The sequence below is a fragment of the Helianthus annuus genome, chromosome 17 (genome assembly GCF_002127325.2).
Source record: "Helianthus annuus cultivar XRQ/B chromosome 17, HanXRQr2.0-SUNRISE, whole genome shotgun sequence".
Lineage (NCBI taxonomy): Eukaryota > Viridiplantae > Streptophyta > Magnoliopsida > Asterales > Asteraceae > Helianthus > Helianthus annuus.
Genome location: NC_035449.2, coordinates 42,085,698 through 42,112,896, shown reverse-complemented (window position 1 = coordinate 42,112,896; position 27,199 = coordinate 42,085,698). Strand labels below are relative to the sequence as shown.

Here is a 27,199-nt window from a genome sequence, read left to right as displayed (position 1 = left end):
TTTTAGCCGATGACCATTTACCGTTTGCCGCACCCCATCCTTCGGGTCCTCGATAGTAACATCACCCAATTGTCCGACCCGGGTGACAAGGGTCCCATCCATTTGCTTCGGAGCTTTCCGGGAAAGAACTTAAGCTTCGAATTGTAGAGCCACACCTTTTGACCCACTTCAAACTCTTTCTTCCTCAACTTGGCATCATGCGCTCGTTTCATCCCATCTTTGTACTTAGACGCGCATTCATATGCCATTTCCCTTAGCTCCTCCAACTCACATAACTTGAGCTTCCGTTCCTTGCCTGCATCATCAAATTGCACATTAACTTCTTTAATAGCCCATAATGATTTGTGCACAAGTTCAACCGGTAAATGGCAGTTTTTACCGTAAACCAACCGGTAAGGTGTAGTGCCAATGGGTGTCTTATGTGCCGTACGGTAGGCCCATAAAGCATCGTTCAACTTAATTGACCAATCCTTACGGTCCGCCCGCACGGTCTTTTGCAAAATCTCTTTGATTTGCCTATTTGACACCTCAACTTGCCCGCTTGTTTGCGGGTGATAGGGGGTAGCAATCCTATGATCAACACCAAACCGCTTTAGCAGTTTTCCAAACTGAAAATTTTTAAAATGGGATCCTCCATCACTTATAATGACACGAGGAATCCCAAACCTTTAGAAAATATTGGTTTGGACAAAATTACATACTACGGAATGGTCGTTTGTCTTGGTGGCTATTGCTTCGACCCATTTTGACACATAGTCAACGGCCACCAAGATATACAAATTGCCATAGGAATTGGGGAATGGGCCCATGAAATCAATGCCCCATACATCGAAAACATCGACTACAAGGATTGGTTGCATGGGCATCTCATCCCTTTTTGATATACCCCCTAATTTTTGACACTCTATGCAATTTTTGGCAAACTCATTTGCATCCTTGAAAATAGTAGGCCAATAAAGGCCACTATTCAACACTTTGTGACCCGTTTTGTGACCACTAAAGTGACCACCACATGCAAACGAGTGTAGATGCTGCAACACGCTCGGAATCTCTTCGTCATCAATGCATCTTCTTATAACTTGATCCGCACACTCCTTCCACAAATGCGATTCTTCCAACCGATAGTATTTGATTTGGGACATGAAGTGTTGCCTTTTCCGTCTATCCCATTGTGCCGGCATATCACCTGTAACAAGATAATTGACAATGTTAGCATACCATGGCAATTTGTCTAATTTCATTATATGCTCATCTGGGAAAGACTCATTGATTTCTAAGGCTTTCGGATCCTCTTCAACCATCAAGCGGGACAAGTGGTCCGCTACCACATTCTCAATGCCTTTCTTGTCCCGTATCTCCAAATCAAACTCTTGGAGCAACAACACCCATCGGATTAACCTCGGCTTCGCATCTTTCTTCTCCATGAGGTACCTAACTGCAGCGTGATCCGAGTAAATAATCACTTTACTACCCCATATATAAGACCGAAATTTATCCAATGCATATACCACCGCAAGTAGCTCTTTTTCGGTGGTTGTGTAGTTCAATTGCGCATCCGAAAGAGTCTTACTTGCGTAGTATATGGCAACGGGTTTCTTGTCAACCCGTTGTCCCAACACGGCCCCTACCGCATAATCACTTGCATCGCACATTATTTCAAAAGGTAAAGACCAATTTGGCGATTGCAAGATTGGGGCCTCTACTAATTTCTCTTTCAAGTTGTTAAAAGCATTTTGGCAATTTTCATTGAAATCAAACGGGTGGTCTTTTAACAACAAATTACATAAAGGCTTTGTTATATCACTAAAACCCTTAATAAACCGCCTATAAAACCCCGCATGACCTAAAAACGACCTAACACCTTTAATAGTTGTGGGATATGGTAAAGTAGATATAACTTGTACCTTAGCACGATCAACCTCTATCCCACGACTTGACACCACGTGTCCCAACACAATTCCCTCTTGAACCATAAAATGGCTCTTTTCCCAACTTAGGACCAAACTAGTCTCAACACATCGTTTTAACACTTTATCTAGTTGGTCCAAACAAGTCTCAAAAGATGATCCAAAAATTGATAAATCATCCATGAAGATTTCCAAAGACTTTCCCACCATATCGGAGAAGATACTCATCATGCACCTTTGGAAGGTGGCGGGAGCGTTACATAATCCAAACGGCATTCGCCTAAATGCGAAAGTACCATAAGGACATGTAAACATAGTCTTTGATTGATCTTCCGGATGGATAGCAATTTGGTTATAACCTGAATAACCATCTAAGAAGCAATAAAATTTTTGCCCCGACAATTTCTCAACTATTTGATCTATGAAAGGTAAAGGAAAATGATCTTTGGAAGTTGCGGTATTCAACTTCCTATAATCAATACAAATTCGCCACCCGGTTACCGGCCGAGTGGCTACCTCTTCACCTGCGTCATTTTTGACGACTTGTATACCGGCTTTCTTGGGAACCGTCTGTGTTGGGCTCACCCATTGGCTATCCGAGATCGGGTAAATGATACCCGCATCCAGCCACTTCAACACTTCTTTCTTCACAACCTCCCGCATGTTCGGATTTAACCGCCTTTGTGCATCTCGAACGGGAGTCACATTCTCTTCCGTGATGATTTTGCGCATCACCACCGAGGGACTAATACCCTTCAAATCCGCAATGGTCCATCCAATCGCCGCCCGATTGGTGACCAACACCTCCATCAACTTTTTCTCTTGCTCCACGGTTAAATTCGATGCAATAATAACCGGGAGGGTATTGCCTTCTCCAACATAAGCATACTTGAGATGCTTTTGCAATGCTTTCAACTCAACTTCCGGAGGCTCTACTAATGACGGCTTCAATTTAGTGTCAATGCTCTCCGGTAAGCTTTCAACTTGGTGCGTCCATGTCAGTTTTCCTTCTCTAACCGCAAGCACCTCCAAACTCCTTACTTCCTCGTCCATGCTTTGCTCCACCTCCACCTGTGACCTGTCAAACATATAACAATCCTCCATTGTGTTTTCCCCATAAACGACTGTGTCGCAAAGAGGTATACACGTGTCAACAATGTCTGCCGTATAGCATTCATCATCAACTGGAGGGCTCATAAGTCCGGAAAAAACATGCAACCTCAACCTTCGGTTTCCAAATGTCATGTCAACCGTTCCTGTTCTGCAATCAATTTGAGCATTTGCAGTTGCTAAGAACGGTCGACCCAAAATCACCGTAGGTTGTTTGGTTGGGTCCTTGGCCACATAATCAAGCACAAGAAAGTCCACCGGATAGTAAAAATCCTCGATTTTCACTATCACATCCGAAACAATTCCACGGGGTAGTTTGGGTGTCAAATCGGCTAACACCACGGTGGTGTTTGACGATTGAAGTGGACCAAACTCGTATTGGTCATACAAACTACCCGGTAGAATGCTTACACTAGCACCAAGATCTAGAAGTGCCCGGTTGATTTTAAAATCGCCCACTTGTATTGAAATTATAGGCGCACCCGGATCTTGGAGCTTAGGTGGAAGTGCACCCGAAAGAATCGAACTCACATTTTCGGTTAAATCTAATTTTTTTTGGAAATTTGTGAGTGCGTTTTTGGGTACACAAATCTTTCAAGTACTTAGCATACGACGGTACTTGTTTAATTGCATCCAAAAGAGGTAAGTTAATTTTGACTTGTTTGAAAATTTCCAACAACTCTTCTTGTTGTGGACCTCTTTTGTTTACAACTTTTTTCATGGGTCCCTTCAATGCTTCGGGATAAGGGGCGGTATTAGCCTCCACACCCTTTTCCTTAGCCTTGGGGACGGGGATGGTCCCAACGGGTGGGTTGTTTTTCTTTTTCAAATCATTTTTGTTTTGACCCGTTTGACCATCCTCATGCTCATCTTCACTCGCATCTTCCACCACCCCTTCAACAAATTGGGGTGATGGTGGTTTAACACCATTATCTATGACTCGACCACTACGTAAAGAAATTTCATTTAAATGTACCTCACGTGTGTTTCTTGAGCTCGACCCTTGATGCTTAGGGTTTACCGTGGTGTCACTTGGAAGCTTCCCCATGCTTCCTTTTATTTGGGCCACTTCTTCCGCTAGTTGACCCACTTGCTTCGCCAATGCCTCATGTGCTTTGTCTCGAATCTCGTTTGTCTTCTTTATCTCTTTGACATCATTGTGCGTCTCTTTTATATTGTTTTGAGATTCTTTTTGCATGTTTAGCAAAGCATCCATCTTGGCACTCAAGTCATCGCCACCGGTTTGATTGTTCGACCCATTCCCGTTACCGCCTTGATTATTATAATTCTTTTGGTACCCACCTTGGTACCCTTGGTTGTAATTTCGTTGGTAACCTCCTTGGTTACCACCTTGACGGTTTTGATATGATGACCCACTTCCTCCTTGATTACCCGATTGGAAATTCGGGTTCATTTGATTGGAAGCGTTGCCATACCGAAAATTGGGATGATTTCTCAAACCCGGATGGTAAGTATTGGAGTTCATGTCGTACTGTTTCCTATCTCCATATACTTGGTTGACTTCTTCAGTGTAACCACTCGACCCCGTTGGGCATTGCTCAGTTGTATGCCCAATATCTCCACATTCTTCACAAACCGCAAACTGGACCGCATTTACCTCTTTCTTCTTTAGACGAGCCATTTCTCACTCTAAAGAAGAGATTCGATCCTTGGAGTCAAGATCGGGAAGTAACCGGGAAACTGGATGTCTCTTTGCTCTATCGGCCGATTTTTTTCTTTAGACCGCTTGCTCATCCTTTCCAAGAATTCCCAATCATCGTCTTCATGATTGCTCAAGAGTGTTCCATTGCTTGTTGACTCGAGACGATTCCAAGTGGTGTCATCTAAACCCCGTACAAAACATTTCACTAACTCCCACTTTTCTATTTGGTGATGTGGGCATCTCCTCATCAACTCCTTGAGTCGGGTAAATGCTTCATGTAAAGGCTCACTCGAAAGTTGACGAAACGACCGAATTTCATCTCTAGCATCGTCGGTCTTTGCCATAGAATAGTATTCATCCAAAAATGCTTGTTGCATTTGCTCCCACGTTCGAATACTATTGGCCGGAAGTGTGAGGAACCACTGTTTGGCCTTGTCCTTCAACGAAAATTGAAATAACCGAAGCTTAACTTCCTCTAGTGCAAAATTGTACCCCCCGATAGTATCACAAATGGAAGAGAATTCCGTTAAATGTGTGTATGGTTCATCATTAGACCTCCCGTTAAAGTGGGGAAGTATATTGATGTAGTGCGGTTTACAATCAAACATTCTCCTTTCGCACACTATCGGAGAGTTATTCTCAGTCACTATCGGTCGGAAACGGTCATTTACTCCCCGTGGAGGTTGTTGACGACGTTGTGGACCATTAACTTCTTGATCGACCGGTCTTCTATTATCCCGTCTTTCACCTCTTCGATCCTCCCTTCGATTATCCCTTGGGTTACCACCTCCCACGAAACGAGGAATCCGGTTAGGGTTTGCATTGTTGTTATTATAAAACCCATCATTCCGGTTTCGTTGGTTATTGTTTCGTGGTTGACGGTTGTTCCCATAACCATCATTTCTTCCACCTCCGTAACCGTATTCATCGTCCCCAACGTAATTGGCATTTTGGTAGCCAAATTCCTCATCATCATACCTTCTAGCGTTGTAGACGTTTCCCCTATTCACGTAGCCCCAATCTTCATCATCGTTAACCCGATCATCGTAGTACCCACCATCGTCCGAATTTTCCGTATGAATGCTTACATGTTCCAGCGATTGATAACCGGGAACACTATACGGTTCATCATCGGGGATTGCATTCCTTAAATCGTCGATGTTGAAAAACGGGTCTTCATTTGCGGGATTGCCGCGATCACGGTTACCTCTACGATCGAAATTGACATTCCGGTCATCAAGGTTGATAGGTAACGATGCTTGTCGGTGAAGGGTTTGTTGTTGAGGTGTTCGTTGGGTGTTGTTGAGATTTTGGTTTCGGAAAGGTGGAGTGGGTGGTCTAGCGTTGGTGTTACCACCCGGTTGTTCTTGAGGTATAGGTTGGGTGTTTTGAGCGGGATTAAAGTTGCTCCGGTATTGGAATTGGTTCTGGTTTTGGTTGGAGTTTTGATTCGCCATTGAATCGGTTTCAATGGTCGGCGTGAGTGGTGGTGTTTGGTTGGTTTGATTAGAAGCAAGAGTTGCTTCTAACCAGCTTGCTAGGTTCCTTCTTGCGAGTCTTTCGATTTCCGGTTCGTAGACTAAAGGTGAAGTCCTCCCGGAGTTCCGCGTATGCATGCACTACCTGTAACCTGCACAAGTAACACACCCCGCGTAACAAGGAAAAAGACAAGTACAAAAAGAAAGCTAAACAAATTAAACAGTTAATCACAAAAAAATTCAAACAATATCCAAACACAAAGCGCACGCACTCCTTGGCAGCGGCGCCAAAATTTGATCGGAGTGTCGCGCTCCAGTCAAAGATAATATTTATAAGCCCAAATTACCCTTAACAATGTGTTAGTGGTAGTAAGGGGTCGATCCACGAAGAGTATGTGGTTTGTGTATGGATTTGACTGAGTTATAAAGAATTGTCACAATTATGAAGCTTGCTAAAGTGTTTTTGTATTTTTGTTTAATAAAAAGATGTGAATTTGAACTACTGGAATTGGATTAATTAATTAACAACTACTAATTAACGATTGCAAGAAAATTGGATACTTGAACAATAATGATAAAAAGGAATCACACCCGGTTTCGGTAATTGCTAATCTAGGATTTCTACAAGTTTTAGTTTCAACTCAAATGCATTTGATTAACGGATTTAGTGTACCGTGACTTAGGTGCTACTAACTATCAACGCCCCGAAGAACGGACAAAAAGACACTTTGTAATCAACACAAGTAAATCCTAACAATGACAATGTACAATTACATATCACCGTTTCGCAAAGTCATAACTTTTAACATCGCTCGACAATTCACGAATTCGTAACAAATGTAATACTATTGTCAAGAGTTTCAAAAACCAAATACAAATTGTCACTAAGATGAAACAAGAACAAATTGAAAGCCTAAAATTAACAACTACCTACACCGGGGTGAAACCGAGATGATTAGCCGCTCATGGTTGATGCAACTTGATCACCGGATGTTTGGAATGCAGATGGATTCATCTTGAAGCTTGATTGGATGATTGGTGAATGATGAAGGTTGGTGATGGATGAATGGATTGATGGCTAGGGTTTGGAATCTAGATTGTGATATGATTCTTGATCTTGATTCGGGTGATTGATGAATGATGAAGGTTGGTGATGGATGAATGGATTGATGGCTAGGGTTTGGAATCAAGATTGTGATATGATTCTTGATCTTGATTCGGGTGATTGATGTAGTAGGAGATGGAATGGTAGGTGAATAATGGTTGGTTGTGGCTCCAAGAACAAGATTCAAACTCCATTTTTAGTGTAACCCCCGTATTCAATGCAAAAACACCAATCAAAATCGAGCTTAGCCTTCAAATTAATGAAATTCGCGTTTTGAGAATTGGTTACCCGTCGCCGACGGCCATCAACCCGTCGCCGATGGGCTCTTGTTTTCGCTTATTCCTCCGACGGCCTAACCTCCTAGATACGAGCAAATCTGGCCGACGGGACTATTTAGAGGCCGTCGCCGACGGCTTGGGACCCGTCGGCGACGGGCTTCCCAGCCTAAGTCTCCGATTTCTTCGTCTTGCACTCCCGGTTGATCCGTAACGCATCCTGGTGCTCCGGTTTTCGACCCAGTGACCCATAAAGCTCCCGAAAAGCTCCTTAAACTCCATCAAACCTGCAAAACACATTCTTGATTAAAAGTAGGCTATTCGAAACTAAAACTTACATAAAAACGTCCAGTTAAACAATAACGAGCACCGGTTTACAACCACGTATCAGAACCCTTTAAATTGAGACGCCATCGAAACTATAAGAATTCCCTTTGTGTTACCTTAGATTATTGACGCATTTGGAAACCTGTAACTAAAAGCTATGCTAAACCACAAAACATCTAAAAACTTACGCTAAGAATGATTTTACTTTCATTAAGAACTCTTGAGAGGATAAGAGTCTCAAAACATAGAGAATAGTTCTGGTCAAAGTAAAGTGGAATTCAAAGCAAGGACCAGAATATAATTAGGAACTAGGATCAGTAACGAACTAAAAGTATTCCTCTATATTTCAGTGAATCTCGAGGACGAGATTTAAAACAAGGTGAGTAGGATGTAACATTCCCAAAATTTTAAATAAAGTTATTACATAAGTAGGTCATGGGTAAGTTGACCGATAAAAATATAAGGTGTTTTGGCAAACGTAATAACTGTTTAATAATTAAATTATAAAAATACTTTATATTCGAACCTACTCCGTTTTTAATGAAACTTAGACCCAAATGTAGACAAAAATATTCTCATTCTAATGGCATATTCAGTATTTTATAAAACGTCATATTTTAGAAGTTATACGCGCCAAATGAGTGAAACAGTTGAATTAATTATAATATATAAATAACAAAATAATAAAATAAATAAAACTAATATAAAAACATTACATGTACACGTATGTGTGCATGTGTAAGAATAAGTGGAAAAAGAAGTAATGCATGTGCTACGTGTATATGTTCATATTAAAAGGAATCTTTTAGAAACTTAAGGTATAAGTATTTGAATGTCAGTATAAATATGGAGATAGTTGAACATTAGATGGCACAGTTTCTTTCTCTCTTTCTGTCTTTATCTCGCCTACTCTTATATATATATATATATATATATATATGTATATATATATATATATAGGGAGCCGCTAGAATGAGAACCACCCCGAGTTGTAAGAACCGCGAGAACTACACCCCACGCAGCGCCGTTCGCCATGATTTTTTTTACAAGTAGATGTGTATATTATAAACACAGCCGTAAAAAATCATGGCGAACGACGCTCCATGGGGTGTAGTTTTTTACACCACAAGTTTGGTGAAAAAAAAAGAAAAAAGAAAAAAAATTAAAAAACACCAAACTTGTGGTGTAAAAAACTACACCCCACGGAGCGCCGTTCGCCATGATTTTTTACGGCTGTGTTTATAATACACACATCTACTTGTAAAAAAAAAATCATGGCGAACGGCGCTCCGTGGGGTGTAGTTCTCACGGTTCTTAAACGCGCCCCCCCCCGAGGGGGTAGTTTTTTACACCACAAGTTTGGTGTTTTTATTCTTTTTTCTTTTTTTTTTCACCAAACTTGTGGTGTAAAAAACTACCCCCTCGGGGGGGCGTTTAAAATTTTTTTTTTTACGGATGTGTTTATAATTTACACATCTAGTTGTAAAAAAAATCATGGTAAACGGCGACCCGGATGGTGTGGTTCTCGCGGTTCTTACAACTCGGGGTGGTTTTAATTCTAGCGGCTCCCTATATATATATATATATATATATATATATATATATATATATATTATTCTTGTAATTCACCCCATAATAATAAAGCCCTGCCCTGTTTTAAGTGTTTTAACTCCCGATCACTGATACCCTTTCCGATTGATCTGGAGCCCCATAACGCATGTCAAGGCTCTGCCCGACTAAGTTCGTTGGGGTTCTGTCTCGTGACATAGGGATAAGTTTGAATTAGGGTTACTATACTTAACACGAGTGCAAATATATATATTTATTAAATAGCTCAGGAGTTATACCCAAGATTATACCAGGAGGCTTTCTACTTGAACCCTAAAGTTACAAAGTGAGTCATTCTCTTTTTATCAAAGTGCTTTACAAAAACCCTAAATGTTTTCCAGTTATATTTTGGAGTGATTAAGTCTTTGCTAATCTTTAATTACTGGCAGTATGTGGGGGTTTTGTGCACATTACTACTAACGATTTATCCCTATTAGGTGGGCGAGCCTAATTAGTGATATGTCCACGGTCATAGATACGGTCGAGTGACAACTGAACCAGTTAATTATAAGATAGGGGCAAATATAAAAACTCTTAATGCTGTAAATTATAACAAAATGTGTTTTTGTACAAAATGAATGAACTCACCAGTATTTCTTGCTGACCAAATGTTTTTAAAATGCGTTTCAGAGGAATACAGTAGATTGGAATAAGAATGGCGAGACGGCACCGAAAGGCTTAAATGAGTGGCTTATTTTATAAAATAAATTAAATTAAATTAAATTAAACGTTGCTTTACGTATTCGGGTATATACCATATTAAAGCTACCTTTCAGAACATGATTTTATCCCATCTATTTAATAAATAAAAATCCGGTGTTTTCTAAACTCTGATATTTTTCCTAACTCACGGTCCTGATGAACATTTCCGCTGCAATGTTTTTAAAATAACCACCGGCACCAGTTGATTGCTCGCGGCTCCCGTCCAGGGTGGGGTCGGGGGTCGTGACAAAAAGCATTCGGCAAAGAAGGTTGAACAAAATAGAAATAGAAGGTCCTTGAAACTCGAAAGCACGGATATACCCGCTTGATAGCGTATAATTAGGCATAGATTGTGCATAGTCAACTATAGCATTGATTGTAAATATTCTCAGCATAATTAGGAGAATTGTATTGTATTATAAATAGTGGGTAATATCAATGAAAGGGACAACGAATTATTACATCCTCACATGGTATCAACCCTAACCGAACCTCTCCTCCCTAATCCCCTTCCCCTGCATCACCGCCCCCTCCTGTCTTCATCCTTTTCAGTTTTTTTTCACCTTCTTCCCCTCTCCTCTCCCCATGGAATCCAAACTTCACCCTGCCATGACTGTCTCTAACATCAAAAATTTCATCCCTATCACTCTAGAAATCAAAACCGACCACTACACAACCTGGGCAAAACTATTCCATGTACACTATCATGCCTACCAGGTGTTTGATCACCTAGAACCCCCTGCACCACCGGCCGCCACGGCTACTGCTTCCACCGCCGACGGCAAATCTCCGGCTCCCACCGTCGATCCATATTGGTCTCGCCTGGATGCCATCGTCTGGCAGCGGATATATGGGACAATATCCACCGACCTCCTTCACACCATCATCTCTACCGGGCAAACAACATATGAAGCATGGACTGTTGTCGAAAACCAATTCAAAGATAACAAAAATACTCGAGCCGTCTATCTCCAACAGGAATTTGTAAATGTTCGTTTGGAAAACTACCCCAACATGGCGGCCTATTGCAGGGAAGTCAAACTCCTTTCTGATCAATTGACAAGTGTCGGGTCTCCTATTGATAATAAGCGACTGGTTCTTCTTCTCCTTGCTGGTCTCACTGATTAGTGTGATGGTATCTCAACCATTCTTCAAAACCGAGATCCACTTCCTGATTTTAGTGAGGTTCGGTCTCACCTCACCATGGAAGAAAAGAAGCGGACCCATCAAGCCACTGCATCCGCTAAGGCCAGCGCAACTGCACTTCACACTGCTGCAGCAACAACACTCACTGACTCCCCCTCTAACAGCAGCAACTCTTCAGGCCGTGGCCGCCTCTCCAACAGCAGCAACAACAGTCGCGAACGCAGCCACGGGCGGGGCAGACAGTCGGGTGGTCGTGGTGGTCGCTCCTCTTCTCAGCAGCCCTATCCCTTTTCTGGTTGGGGACAGTTTCTGTGGATGCCCCAGTTCAACTCCTCCACCTTCCCTTGGCCACCTTCCATGGCCCAACCACCATGTCCGTACCCATCTGCCCCTCGGACCACAAATAATAACAGTGCAGGAATTCTTGGTCCTCGCCCGAATCAGGCGTACACAACAGGACACTCGCCTAAGCTCTTTACACGCTTTCTCTAAATCAGCCAGACAACTCCATCATGGATTCGGGTCCTACCGGTCACATGGGCAATGAAAATGGTACGTCTTCTCCGTCTACTTTTAATACTTGCACTAAAAACATAATTTTAGGGGCGGACCTTGTAACGCCCAGCGTCCCTAAACTTTAGGATTTTGTCAAGATTAGTCCCTGAAGTTGCCTATTTGTCATTTTAGCCCCTAATCTATGTGGAAGTCTATGTTATATACTTGAAATGCCTAAATCTACGTATGGAATGCCTATATCTTTGGAATGTCTATAACTATATGCTTGGAATGCCTAAACTCTATATTTGGAATGTCTAAATCTATGATGGAATGCCTAAATCTATGTTGGAATGCCTAAATCTATATACATTGGTGCTTGACTCTTTAGACTCGTGAAACTTGATTCTTGGTTGAACGAGAGACTAGAGCCTTGTCACTGGCGGAATCTATTAATCTTGTAAACTTTTGATGTGTATGTTGTAATCTAGTTATTCTATTACTCAAATAATATGCAACGCCTAATCTAATTCGCAAAACGAATCAGAAACGGGAACACGGAAAGGTTGGATTGGGCAAAGTGGCAATCCGATCGGATTGCCACCCGATCGGATTACCACCCGACCGGATTACCACCTGACCGGATTACCACCCGATCGGACTGCCACCCGACACGTGTGCACCTTTTCCCTTTCTCACACTCCCACACTATAAATAAGAGTTGTCACATCAGTCCTTCATTGATGTGACAACCCTGCTCGACTCAGACGCACAAGCACCTTTCTCCTTCATTTCTTGGCAATTTTTGGTACGTTTCAAGCTAGATTCTTGTACTTTCTTGATCTATACTTCATCCTCTACATGATTCACCTTTGAAATCACATTTTTCACCGTGAAATCTCTCAGATCTGAGTTCTTGAGGGTGATGTCATCATGGTGGTTTGTACGAACCACTATGTGATGTCATTTCTGGCAAGATCTAGCTCGGATCTAAGGTATTTCATGCGTTTTCACACTAAATCCAAGCTAAATCTAGACTTTTCATATAAAACTTGAATTATCTTAGTCTTCCCTTTAAAACTTTTACTTTATTCGGTGGAAACCGGGTCTAAACGGACTGTAGACTTGTTAAGTAGTCTAAAGTCGGCTTGGATCTGAGTATTTTCGCTGAAGACGAGCATGGCAATGGATTCCGACATAAAACTTATTTACGGACAGACGACTGATCGGACAGGGGTGATTCCCACCCGATCAGAGTGACTGTGTACTGAAAACTTAGAAACTTAGAAATTTTAAGCTAGAAACTTGTCTCAATATATGTTGTGCCGTCGCCATTAAGCTAGAAACTTAGAAATTTTACAAAATGGTAAACAAGAACAAGGGTCACCCGATCGAGCGGCAACCCGATCGAACAGCCGTCCGATTGGACAGCCACCCTATCAGGTGACACTTGCCCTTTAGCCCTGAAACTTTGAAATATTTCAACACTTAGTAAGTTTTCAAAAACATGGAAGTCTTGATCGAGTGGCAACCCGATCGGACAGCCGTCCGATCGAGCAGCCATCCGATTGAGATGACCAAGGTACGAAACATTCGGATCGAGTGGCAACCCGATCAGACAGCCACCCGATCGGGCAGCCACCCTATTCCTCTTCCTTTTTGGATTTTCAACCAAGTGGTAACCCGATCGGATGGCCATCTGATCGAGCAGCCATCCATTCCCTACACACATGTCACCACTCAGCTGGCAATCCGATCGGATGGCCATCCGATCGGACAGCCATCTGATCCAGTGACAGTTTTCAACACTTTATTCAATCTCGGCTCTTATCCTATTGTAATCTAATCAGGCTAATTCTAAAAGAGCTCCCTTTGATCCAATAACAGTTGCGACTGTTAAGCAATTAATGTGAGTATACTCGATCCCCTTTTTACTTTAGACTTTTGGGTGTAACATGTATTCTATATAAACTGCAATCTTTTGGAAATCTATACTCTATCCTATGTGTATGTGAAAACTTGTGCATTCTAGTATTCTATTTTGTGCTATGTGACGTTTAATCCAGGGTGTGTTGTTCCACCTTAACAATAGTAGCGCTATAGGGGGTGCACCTCTCCCATTATTCTCAGGGGGTATTGTTAGGAGGATTCTAGTTTACCTTGAGTCTTGGGTAAACACTAAAGCATCGGGATACTTGGGCTATCACTGCGTGGACTGCGACACTAGCACGGCTGAAACTATTTTTATTGCTTACATTGCGGATATGAGTTGTTTTTAATCTATTATTCTATATTCAAACTTGTATACTCGCCAATACCTTTGTATTGATATTTTAGTACATGTTGCAGGCTAATAGGGTGCTTTGGAATGCATGGAAAACAAGCTAGGAGATGCTTAGAAACATCGCCTAGTTAAATTAGACATTTTTGGACTTTTGAAACAATGTTGTTATGTTTGAAACTTGTTATTTGTGATGGTTGTTTTAGACAATTACTATGAAATTTATTTAATGTCTATCGAAATATTTATTGTTATGGAAATCTCATGAGCAACCTGAGCACTTAGTGCTCGCACCCCGATGTTTCCACCATCGGTTGGGGTGTGACAGATTGGTATCAGAGCCATAACTGTAGGGAATTAGGATAAGTAGGAATACTTGCCCTAGTCTATAGTTCTAGGAACTTTAACTCTTATTAGTTGTTTAAGACTCATGCACTCTACCGTATCTGCTTCCTAGCAGCATATATTCCTGTTAAACTTACATGCCTTTCCTAAGGCTAACATAATGTACACTTTATATTTGAAAACACTATTAATCAGTGTTTGTGTCTTGCACAAAATTCATCTTTGTCACAGCCCCCGTTCCCTATCCCGGGAGCGGGCGGCCGCGAACCAGTTTTGGTGGTATCACGTTATTGTCTATTTTGGCAGCGGAAATTACATCAGGACCGTAGTTAGGAAATATTTTATCAGAGTAAAATACCACATTTTCATAAAATTAAACACATGGGTAAAACCCAAGTTTTTCAGTACACATATCTTCATAGGGATACACCCTATTTTATTTAATAAAAACATCTGTTTTATTCTTAGGTAACTTTAATGCCACTTTTCCAAGCCTTCAGTGCTGTCCAGCTGGCTTCTATTTGGCTTTCACATTTTGTTACCTGAAACGCGTTTTAAAAACATTTGTTAGTGGGAAATACTGGTGAGTGAATCCCAGTTTAATCAAGTTTAAATAAAAAGTCACAGTGTACAGTATTGAGGGCGCATCCGCAATTACATATGTTTCCAAGTTATATCAATTATCACCACACGGTAATGTCGTTCCGACTTATGGTCATGTTACTCCTTTACCAGGTGGTAACAAATTTTGTATACAAAACCCCAAATTTACCGACTGTAATTGTATTCTTACAAATACTCAATAACTGCTATTCGCATGGAAAGATATTTATGGTTTTGTAAAAACAGTTCACAAAATAGGTTTACAAAAAGAGGATTACTCACATTGCTGTTTTAGGATTTTCAGTAAGGATTTCCTGGGAATAATCTATAAATTACACAAATGCACGTGTGTTAGTATAATAACCCATTTTAACATTAGTAATACCCTCCCCGAGACGACATTCCAACGACTACGTCGGGCAGGACCACGACAGCTGTTACGGAACCTGGATCAATCGGCTATCTAATACGTCTCCAGGGGTTATGACACTTACATCGTAGCAGAACCTCGCTATTTAGGGGGTATAATACCCGGAATTTATATTATTTCTTCAGAAATTCGTTGAGAGAGAAAGAGATTGAACGATTTGGGACTAAAGCCCGAGCTCCCAATTTATAGGGCTGTAATTCAAGTCTCTCGCGGCCCGCGTAAAGGTAAGCCTAGGCTTACGCGGCCCGCGTAGTAGGGGAATAGGGTCATAGGTGATTCAGGTCATCAATAGGTTCAACACGCGTAACGACACGTGTCAACACCGGGCTGTGCCACAGTTTGGGACTCTCGCGGCCCGCGTAAGCTAATGGTGGGTCTTACGCGGCCCGCCTCAGCTTAAGTTTCAGATTTTAAATTTTATTTTTAATACTATATTGTATTTGAGGCCCATTTTCGTGTATGGGGTATATTTAAAGACATGTTGGGACATTTTAAAATATAATAGGGTGTCAAAAAATTATGAGGGTGTCGGTTTTATGTTGGGGTTGTTACATCCTCCCCACCTTGTTTTAGAGCTCGTCCTCGAGATCTACTGGAACAAATGTGGATATTTCTTTTTCATTTCGGATTCAAGCTCCCATGTGTACTCAAGTCCTCTTTTGGAGTCCCACTTCACTTTGACTAGAACTAATCTCTTATGCTTGAGATTCTTAATTTTTCTATCTTCAATCTGTAGAGGCATTTCTACAAATTTGAGTTGTTCATTTACCTCTATATCTTTAAGAGGCACTACAAGTGATTCATCAGCTAGGCATTTCTTGCGATTAGATACATGAAATACATCATGTATTCCTGCCATTTCCTCTGGCAGTTGTAGCTGATAAGCTACAGGTCCTATTCTTCTAATAATCTCAAAAGGTCCAACATACCTGGGACTTAGCTTTCCTCGTTTGATGAATCTGACTATTCCTTTCCAAGGAAAGACTTTTAACAATACTTTATCACCTACCTGGAATTCTAATGGTTTGCGCCTGTTATCAGCGTAGCTCTTCTGTCGATCACGTGCTGCTTTTAGTCGTTCTTTGACTTGAATGATCTTATCGGTTGTCTTCTGCACTATCTCAGGTCCAGATAGTTGCTTTCCCCCAATTTCTGCCCAATAGACTGGGGTTCTGCACTTTCGTCCATAAAGTGCTACGAATGGTGCAGCATTGATACTTGCATGATAACTATTATTATAAGAAAATTCTATAAAGGTAAGTGATCGTCCCAATTACCTCCGAAATCAATTACACAAGCTCTAATCATGTCCTCCATTGTCTGTATTGTCCTTTCGCTTTGTCTGTCCGTTTGAGGATGGTAAGTTGTGCTTAGATTCAACTTGGTTCCCATTGCTTTTTGGAAACTTGCCCAAAAATGAGAGGTAAAATGGTTATCCCTATCAGAAACAATTGATAAAGGAATTCCATGTAATGAAACAATTTCATTTATGTACAATTTGGCTAACTGTTCCATATTAAAAGTTTCCTTCATTGGTAAGAAATGAGCTGACTTGGTTAGCCTATCTACAATCACCCAGATTGTATCATTACCTTTTCTTGTTTTGGGTAATTTGGTAACAAAATCCATTGTTATCAATTCCCATTTCCACACTGGCATTTCTAGCTGTTGCAATAAACCTGAGGGTTTCTGGTGTTCAGCTTTAACTTGTGAACAAGTTAAACATTTAGAAACATAAGCTGCTATATCTTTCTTCATTCTTATCCACCAGAAATTTTTCCTTAAATCCTGGTACATTTTATCACTGCCTGGATGTATCGTATATTTAGACTTATGGGCTTCTTCTAATATACGGTGACGTAGGTTTCCTAATTTAGGTATCCACATTCTATTTTTATGGAATCTCCAAATTCCATCTGTTCCTTGTTCTAATTCTTTAATCAATCCTTTTAATTTTTCAGTATCATCCTTGATTACTGATTCTTGTGCTTTTCTAATTTGATTATTTAAATCTACTTGTAGATTTAATTTAAGAGAACGTACCCTTTTTGGCTTTTCGTGATACTTTCGACTTAAAGCATCAGCTACCACATTTGCCTTTCCTTCATGATATTGAATATCACAATCATAATCATTAAGCAATTCCATCCAACGTCTTTGTCTCATATTCAACTACTTTTGCCCGAAAACATACCTTAAACTTTTATGATCTGTGAATATGGTAAACTTACTACCATAAAGGTAATGTCTCCAAATATTAAGGGCAAAAATTATGGCTCCTAGTTCTAAAACATGGGTTGAATAATTCTCTTCATGATTCTTAAGCTGTCTAGAGGCGTAAGCTATAACCTTTTGACGTTGCATTAACACACATCCATAACCTAACTTAGAAGAGTTACAAAAGACTACAAAGTCTTCAGTTCCTTCTGGTAACGCTAGTATAGATGCATGGGTTAATCTTTGCTTAAGGATTCTAAAAGCTTTTTCTTGTTTTGGTCCCCATTCAAACTTAATGGATTTACAGGTTAACTTGGTTATAGGAATGGCTATTCTAGAAAAATCTCGAATAAATCTTCTATAATAACCTGCCAATCCTAAGAAACTTCTAACCTCGGTTGGTGACTCAGGGGTTTTCCATTTGGTAATCACCTCGATCTTTGTTGGATCCACATGGATTCCTTCATGGTTAACTAAATGTCAAAGAAACTGTACCTGCTCTAACCAAAACTCGCACTTTGAAAACTTAGCGTAAAGCTTTTCCTTTCTTAATAAACTTAAAAGTAAGTGCAAATGCTTTGCATGATCCTCCTTATTCTTATAATAAATTAGAATATCATCTATGAAGACAATTATGAATTTATCCAAATATGGCTTACGTATTCGGTTCATCATGTCCATAAATGCAGCTAGGGCATTGGTTAAACCAAATGGCATGACAGTAAATTCATAATTACCATACCTTGTTCTGAATGCGGTTTTAGGAATGTCCTCTTCCTGTACCTTTAATTAATGATATCCTGATCTTAAATCGATTTTAGAGAAAAATCGAGCTCCTTGAAGTTGATCGAACAGATCATCGATCCTCGGTAATGGATACCGATTCTTAATCGTGACCTTGTTCAATTCACGGTAGTCAATGCGCATACGCATTGATCCGTCCTTCTTTTTGACAAACAGTATCGGTACTCCCCATGGCGATGAGCTTGGCTGTATAAATCCTTTTTCCAACAATTCGTCTAACTGTTTCTTCTGTTCCTGCATTTCGGCGGGTGCCAAACGGTAAGGTGCTTTAGCAATCGGTGCTGTTCCTGGTAGCAGATGGATTCTGAATTCAACTTCCCTGTCTGGCGGTAGTCCTGGAAATTCTCCTGGAAATACATCTGAAAACTGAGACACTACTGGAATGTCTTTTAGTTCTTTTTCTTTAGTGTTAGTGATTATAGAAATCAAATACACTATAGATCCTTTTCTTATATAACTTGCAGTTTTCATCACAGAGATGAATTTAGTGGATCTAGATGGCTTATCTCCTTTAATTGTGATCTTTTCACCCTTTGGTGAATTTACTTGAATTGAATTTTGATCACACAAAATACTGGCTTTATTGGCTATTAACCAATCCATTCCTAACACGACATCGAATCCTGCCAGATTCATTGGGTAAAGGTTTGCAATAAATTTTTGATTAAAAATTTATATTCTTGCTCCCTGCAAGATTTCAGAAATCCTAATGGGTTCTCCATTTGCGGTCTCTACTAGACATTCTTGTGGTAGTTTAGTTAATGATTGATTTAGAAGTTTGCAAAATGAAGTATTGATAAAACTTTGGTTTGCACCAGAGTCAAATAATACTTTAGCAAAGATATCATTAACTAAAAACGTACCAGCTATGACATCCGGGATCATCTTGGCTTCATCTGCAGTTAGAACAAATGCCCTTGCATTTTTAGTGTTCATGTTGTTTGCAGCTGGAGCTAATTTCGGACAATTTGGCTTGATGTGGCCTTTTTCTCCACAATTAAAGCACAATCCATTAGTTGGTTTCCTTCTGCAGGTTTCTTCCTTGTGTCCTAGTGCTTTGCAGAAATTGCAATGAGTGGAGCATCTTCCAGAATGCTTCTTCTTGCAGATCCTGCAGTATGGTGTAGAGGTAGAACCTACATTCCTACGGTTGGAATTCTCAGAACGGAATTCTTGGGTAAGGCTTTGGGTTAGGTTTCTCCTCTGGTCTTCTTCTCTAGTACGAATTAATTCATCTGTCAAGGTATTGGCTAGTTCTACAGCTTCTTCTATGGTTTGGGGTCTAGCTGCCTTGACTACATGCCTAATTTCCCCAATTAATCCCCAGATGTAACGGGAGATTAATACCGGTTCAGGTGATGCAAGAATCGGTACTATTCTAGCATATTCAAAGAATGTAGTAATATACCCCTTACTATCTACCCCGGTCATTCTAAGGTTCAGAAACTTATTTGTTATCTGCTCCTTTTCATTAGGAGGGCATAATTTCCTTTCTACCATAGTTTTAAACTCATCCCATTCCATGTTATATATCCTATCACTTCCTCTTGACTGGAGGATAGTGTTCCACCATTCTAGGGCTGAATTTTTAAACAAATTAGAAGCAAACATTATCTTATCTTCTTCAGCACACTTGCTTATTTTTAGAACAGCCTCAGTCTTCTCTATCCAGCGTAGAGCTGCAATGGGTCCTTCATTGCCCGAGAATTCTATTGGTTTGCAGGACCAAAATTCTTTGTAAGAACAACCATATGGCATGGTTCTTCTTCTTTTGGGAATGGGCACTTGAAGTACGAGTCCATTGTTTACGTTGTGTTCCGGTTCAGTTGGTCGCTTACTGCTATGCTTACTTTTATTATTCGCTTCTTGAACCGTTTGAATAATAAATGGCATTGCATCTATAATTCCTTGTGCCACTATGTGTTGAACGACGCTATTATCCATTTGGTTTCCATTGTTATTGTTGTTCGGATTCTCGTTATTCAGATTATCATTATTCGAGTGGTTGCCGTTCTGAATATTATCATTCTGGTTTTCTTGATTCACTTTGTTGTCCATCTGAATTTTAAACATTTACCAAATATTAATATCACCAATAATATTCGAATATAGCCAATCACATGTCACACACTTTTGGTCAAAAGCGTCGATCATTGCGACTTACTCTATTCATATAGTATGCATCGATTACACACCAGTACTGAAATAAAAATTACAATACCGACTGAAATTTAAAACTACACTACTAGGAGTAGGCATCCGTAGTTTTTTTTAACACATACACACATATATTATTATATTATATTATTATTTCTACCGTTCCCACCATCACATTTATGGATATGGATTCATCCAAAAATCCATATTACGTTCATCGTATTTCCATATGAGATGCTCTCCCACCTGTCGCATTCTCTCACTACTTTCTAAAATTTCCTCACCGAAAGTCCTAAGTTCTTGTACGTTTTCTGCACTCATTGGGGGTGCAGGTTCTAGGACTGGGTTCGGAATCTGGGGTGCGGGTTCCTGATATGGAGGTATAGGGGCCTGGTATGGGTAAGGATTCTCTAAAATCTCCCTAATGTATGCATCGTTATCAAAATAGGGATCTAGAGTATCTAACCCTGGATAGGCTCCTAGGTTGGGCATTGCAAATCTTCATGGATAGGGTAACGTTGCACATAGTCCCTAACGTCATCCCACCAGGGGTCGTAATTTGGGTCTAGGGGATTTGGTGCAGGTACCCTAGGTATCTCCTCCGGGTTGAAATCATGCATTTCTACTTGATTTCTAAGGTTTTCTATTTCCATGGGTTGATCAGGAATTTGTGGTTGTGGTTGGGGTGCTAGCATTTGCTCCAAGTTTGGGTCAGCTGCAGTGGTTGCTAAAATATGGATATTGGCTATACCCTTATTAAGCATATCCTTGGCATATGCATCGGTTTCTCGTTTAGCTGCGGTTATGCTCTCTGGTCTTGTAACTTTTTCATACGCTTCCAACGCTCGTGTGCTCCCCTACTGAACCATCCCCTCTTTTTCTGAGGAAATGACTCTTCAGATTGAGCCTTAAATACGAATATTCCTTCTTCTGTATCAGCAGAGTACCCCGAGAGGGCAGGCTGAGAAGAGGCATCTTCGCTGCTAGGCGAACCAGACAATTGACGATACGCATCAGATGGTCCTTGGTCGCTCATACTGTAAACTAACAAATAGTCAGATAACACATAACAAGAAAATACAATTATACATGTATTCCCGTTATTTATTTCCTAACACTTTGAATTTTGATGTCAGCAGAACACTTCTGTGGCTGAATCAGTGGCATAGCTCCGATACCACCTTCTGTCACAGCCCCCATTCCCTATCCTGGGAGCGGGCGGCCGCGAACCAGTTTCGGTGGTATCACGTTATTGTCTATTTTGGCAGCGGAAATTACATCAGGACCGTAGTTAGGAAATATTTTATCAGAGTAAAATACCACATTTACATAATATTAAACACATGGGTAAAACCCAAGTTTTTCAGTACACATATCTTCATAGGGATACACCCTATTTTATTTAACAAAAACATCTGTTTTATTCTTAGGTAACTTTATTGCCACTTTTCCAAGCTTTCAGTGCTGTCCAGCTGGCTTCTATTTGGCTTTCACATTTTTTTACCTGAAACGCGTTTTAAAAACATTTGTCAGTGGGAAATAATTGTGAGTGAATCCCATTTTAATCAAGTTTAAATAAAAAGTCACAGTGTACAGTATTGAGGGTGCATCCGCAATTACATTTGTTTCCAAGTTATATCAATTACCACCACACGGTAATGTCGTTCCGACTTATGGTCATGTTACTCCTTTACCAGGTGGTAACAAATTTTGTATACAAAACCCCAAATTTACCGACTGTAATTATATTCTTACAAATACTCAATAACTGCTATTCGCATGGAAAGATATTTAAGGTTTTGTAAAAACAGTTCACAAAATAGGTTTACAAAAAGAGGATTACTCACATTGCTGTTTTAGGATTTTCAGTAAGGATTTCCTGGGAATAATCTATAAATTACACAAATGCACGTGTGTTAGTATAATAACCCATTTTAACATTAGTAATACCCTCCCCGAGACGACATTCCAACGACTACGTCGAGCAGAACCACGACCGCCGTTACGGAACCCTGGATCAATCGGGCAGAGTATCTAATATGTCTCCAGGGGTTATGATACTTACATCGTAGCAGAACCTTGTTATTTAGGGGGTATAATACCCGGAATTTATATTATTTCTTCAGAAATTTGTTGAGAGAGAAAGAGATTGAACGATTTGGGACTGAAGCCTGAGCTCCCAATTTATAGGGCTGTAATTCAAGTCTCTCGCGGCCCGCGTAAAGGTAAGCCTAGGCTTATGCGGCCCGCGTAGTAGGGGAATAGGGTCGTAGGTGATCCGGGTCATCAATAGGTTCAACACGCGTTACAACAAGTGTCAACACCGGGCTGTGCCACAATTTGGGACTCTCGCGGCCCGCGTAAGCTAATGGTGGGTCTTACGCGGCCCGCCTCAGCTTAAGTTTCAGATTTGAAATTTTATTTTTAATACTCTATTGTATTTGAGGCCCGTTTTCGCGTATGGGGTATATTTAAAGACATATTGGGACATTTTAAAATATAATAGGGTGTCGGAAAAATTATGAGGGTGTCGGTTTTACGTTGGGGTTGTTACAATCTTCAAGACAGGAGTGACATCCAAACCTTGAAGAGAATTTCCTCATTATAATCTAGTAGGTCTTATCTGTGAATAAGTACTGACGCTATTTAGGGTACGATGTTGTCAAGTTAGAGGTGAAACTCAGATCTTGATAACTAGTCCCACTACTTGATTTTATTTCTCGCCAAAGTCCCGTGACTTCCGATCAATTAGGAACGTGGAATGACTAAAAGGACGAATATCGTAGGCCTAACATCGTTGGCGTATTTGTCTAAGTAAGTCAGTACCCGTTACCTCAATTCGAAAGGGGTTCGAATCACTTTGGTTAGTCGTCGTTCCTCTACCCGGAACAATCCCATGTTTTATGAGCCTATCTTTTATGCTATCTCGATTTTTATGTATGTGGTTTTAAGCTTGATACTTCGTTCATTTTTGTTGGTGCATACGTCTGTCGACTTCGTCTTGTATCGAGTCTTGTATGTATTTAGATAGATCAGGGCACGTAATACGAGAAAATTGTCAAAAATAGGTTAGGAGTTAATTTTGCACGAAATTACAAGGTAATTTCGCTTGGGGAATTCCGTGCGAAATTACCCAGCCTATATATACCCTTGATTTCGTTTTATTTATAACTTTTCCGGTTTCAGTGCCGAACTGCTGCCGAAGTGTCGTCTCGCTGTAAAACGTTGTCAAATCAATCAAAAGACAGTTTAAAGTGTATATCTAGCCGAATTGAACTTGATACAACTGTTTCCGCCTTTCGTATCAAGCAAAAACTCTTCTGATCGACTCGTTCGGGTCAGAAAACGATCCTACAAGTGGTGTCATAGCTCAGGAGGAAGAGTTCATACCAATTCAGCTGCAAATTCTGATTTCTACACCTTCTTTTCAAAATTAACAACTTTTTCACAGTCAAAATGCTTTGAATTTTTCACATTATGTGCGCAATAGTGTTTTAACAAATCCTTGAAAGTTTCAGACTTAAAATCGGACAAAAACTTGATCAATTTGACAAAATTCAGCTCGAGATGATGACATCAGGTTAATTTCGCACGAAATTACCTAATTTCGGTTCAGATCGTTATTTCGCTTGAAATTTCTCATATGAAATTACTTATTTCGCACGAAATTAGGTAATTTCGCTTCAAAGTGTAATTTCGTTTGGTAATCTTGCACGAAATTAGTTATTTCGTTTGAAAGTGTGGTATTTCGTACGAAATTAGGTGATTTCGCACCAAAGCTGTTATTTCGTTTGAGCAGGATAATTTCGCTTGAAGGGGTAATTTCGTTTGAGGTTAATTTCGTTTGAACAGACTGTTTGTGAAATTCTTGAAAACTGAAACATGGAAGAGGAATTTTATAACGCCTTTGCTACTCCGATTACGATTACTTAGTAAGCAATGTTGGAAAATGAAACGGGCACCATGCAAAAACCGCCTAAGCTCATGAACATTGAGGAGTATAAAGGATGGGAAGAACGATTTGAGAATTGGGTACAAGCAAATTACTTGGATGCTTGGGAATGTGTTGAAACGAAATATGTTAGACCATTGAATGATGACGAAGATGAGATTGCTATTAAAGATCTTAGTGTGGATGAGAAAAAGAAATACAAAAACGAGAAAATGATGATCAGTTTACTACAACAGGCTGTTAAAGAAGATATCTTGGTTTTGTTGCAGCACAATGGAAGTGCATACTCAATTTGGAAAGCATTAAAATCAAAGTTTGTTGGAAGCCAAGAGATGGTTAAGAACAAAAAATCGCTTCTGAAAAAAGAGTTCGATCTATTTCGAGGTTTAAGAACTGAAAGTACTAAGCAGATTATTGAAAGATATTGTAATCTAGTAATGAACATGAAAAGGTTGAGCGTCACAAAAGACAATGAGGAGTTGATTGAAAAGTTGGCTGATGCGTTGCCACATGAAACTTGGGGCACGTATCTTATGATGTTAAGGAATAAAAAAGGGTTTAACTCGTTAACATTTAGCAAGTTCATTGAAAAGCTTGAAGCTCAAGAAATGGAGCAAAGAAAGATTTCAAGAATGAAAGATTTTGATGGTGAACAAGATATTGGGTTGTATTACAAAGCAGGGTTAAATGATAAAACTACTAACATGTCACCAAAAGTTGAAACTGCATTCAATGCATAGAGTTCATCGGGAGCTTCGTCTAAAGGATCAAACAGCAAAACAAGTTTTTCGTCATATCCATCATTTGATCCAAACTTGTCAACAACAAAGAATGGGAAGAAGTTACAATGCAACATTGTATTGAATCTTGAGAATGATCAGGATTATTCAGAAGAAGTTGCAAAAAGTCACATATCTTTGTTGGGAACTGTGTTAGAATCATATGGTAGTTTAGTTGCAGGAAGGATCGGGAATCCAATGCTGACAAAAGAGGATTATGATCAAATCGATGCTGAAGAGATGGAATTAATGGATATAAAATGGTGTTTAGCGAGTGTGTTGAGGAGAGCTGAGAAATTCAAACAGATCACAGGAAGAGATGACTTCCGTGATGCTAATGTTTCTACTTTGGGTTTTGATAAATCTAAAGTTACTTGTTTTGGTTGCAGGGAAAAAGGACACTTCAAGAGGGAGTGGACAAATCGCGAAGCAAGTGGAGCTTAAAATCCATTCAAGAACAATGATTACTATCGAAAAGCAATTTATCATCAAGTTGCTCAACAACAACAACAACCACAAACTGCTCATGCTAGAAAAGAGATTGAAGAATCATCAAAGAGAGCTTGTATGGTGAATCAAGAAGATAAAAAATCATCAAAAGGATTTAGTTGGGACAAATATGTTTCAGCAGATGGTAAAGCATGTCTGATAGAACAAGATGATGAAAAATTACCAGAAGGGTTTAGCTGGGAAAATTTCAGTTGGGATGACTATGATCCTAACAAAACTATGGATCACAAAGCTTTTGTTGCTCGAGTTGCTGATGACAGTTGTTATGGGTGAAATTCTGAGCCCATATCCTGATCTCGTGTCTTGATTTTTTATTAGTTGTATATGATCAGGATACCGGATCAGGATACCGGATCAGGATACCGTATCAGGATACCGGGCCAGGATATTGGTAATATCCTGAGGCAGTATCCTGACTATTACTAACGATTGGCTTGTAAAACGTTGGTTGCAAGGTACCAAAGTTAAAAGACTTGATCTACCTGAAGATTCGCTCAATGTGGTTGAAAAATGGACGTTGATGGTGGAAGAATGGGTCTTGTAACGGTCAGAAAGGCATATTCCACGAGAATATCGGATGTTGGTCAATGTTATTGACATTGTAACGGTTATATGAGCTGAAGACCCGGTTTTGTAGTCAATAAGCACGTGGAAAACAAGTAGAAAGAGTCCCCCAACGTTCAGAATGGAATATTCCCAGCATCCCGGAATAATAGGAGAGTTAGTTTGTTTTTTGTAACTATATAAAGGGGCGATCGGATCATAGGTAGACACAACTTTTCACACACTTTCACTCACACTCTTTGCTCTCTAGCTACTAGCAACCACTACACACAAACACTTGTACTCTAATCTCATTGTAACACTTAGCGATCCGATCAATATCCTGCACTGTATCCTGAAGTTTGAAGCAATAAGAAGAACAAGGCAGCTGCGATTGTCAGCTCCCGAGGTTTTATGCCGGCGATCTAGATTGATCAAGGGCTTTCCTCGTACATCACGTGTCAACCTTTACTTTTCTGCTCATTGTTTGATCACAGATACAGCTCTATATCTTGAGCCGTATCCTGAACACTGTTTTTCTAAACAACTTAACCAACGTATTTTCAACACATTTTTTAGCACACTACCTCACTTAACTAATTTGATCACTTAATTGCTTCGGTAATTTTTTACCAAAACAATTTGGCGCCCACCGTGGGGCAAGTGATGCTATTTCTACTAAAAACTTTTGCAAAATCGTTACTTGGTTTTCTATTTTCAAAACTTTTTGCTACATTATTTTCAATGGCCTCGAGATCAAAC

At 40.1% G+C, this 27,199-nt stretch overlaps 1 protein-coding gene across 1 annotated transcript; it reads left to right on the top strand.

Annotated features, from left to right (window-relative positions):
• The first annotated feature begins 10,760 nt into the window (after window positions 1-10,760).
• LOC110924152 lies at window positions 10,761-11,303 on the top strand. Its single transcript, XM_022168188.1, has one exon. The coding sequence runs from the start codon at window positions 10,761-10,763 to the stop codon at window positions 11,301-11,303; it is 543 nt and encodes a 180-aa protein (XP_022023880.1).
• The last annotated feature ends 15,896 nt before the right edge of the window (window positions 11,304-27,199 follow it).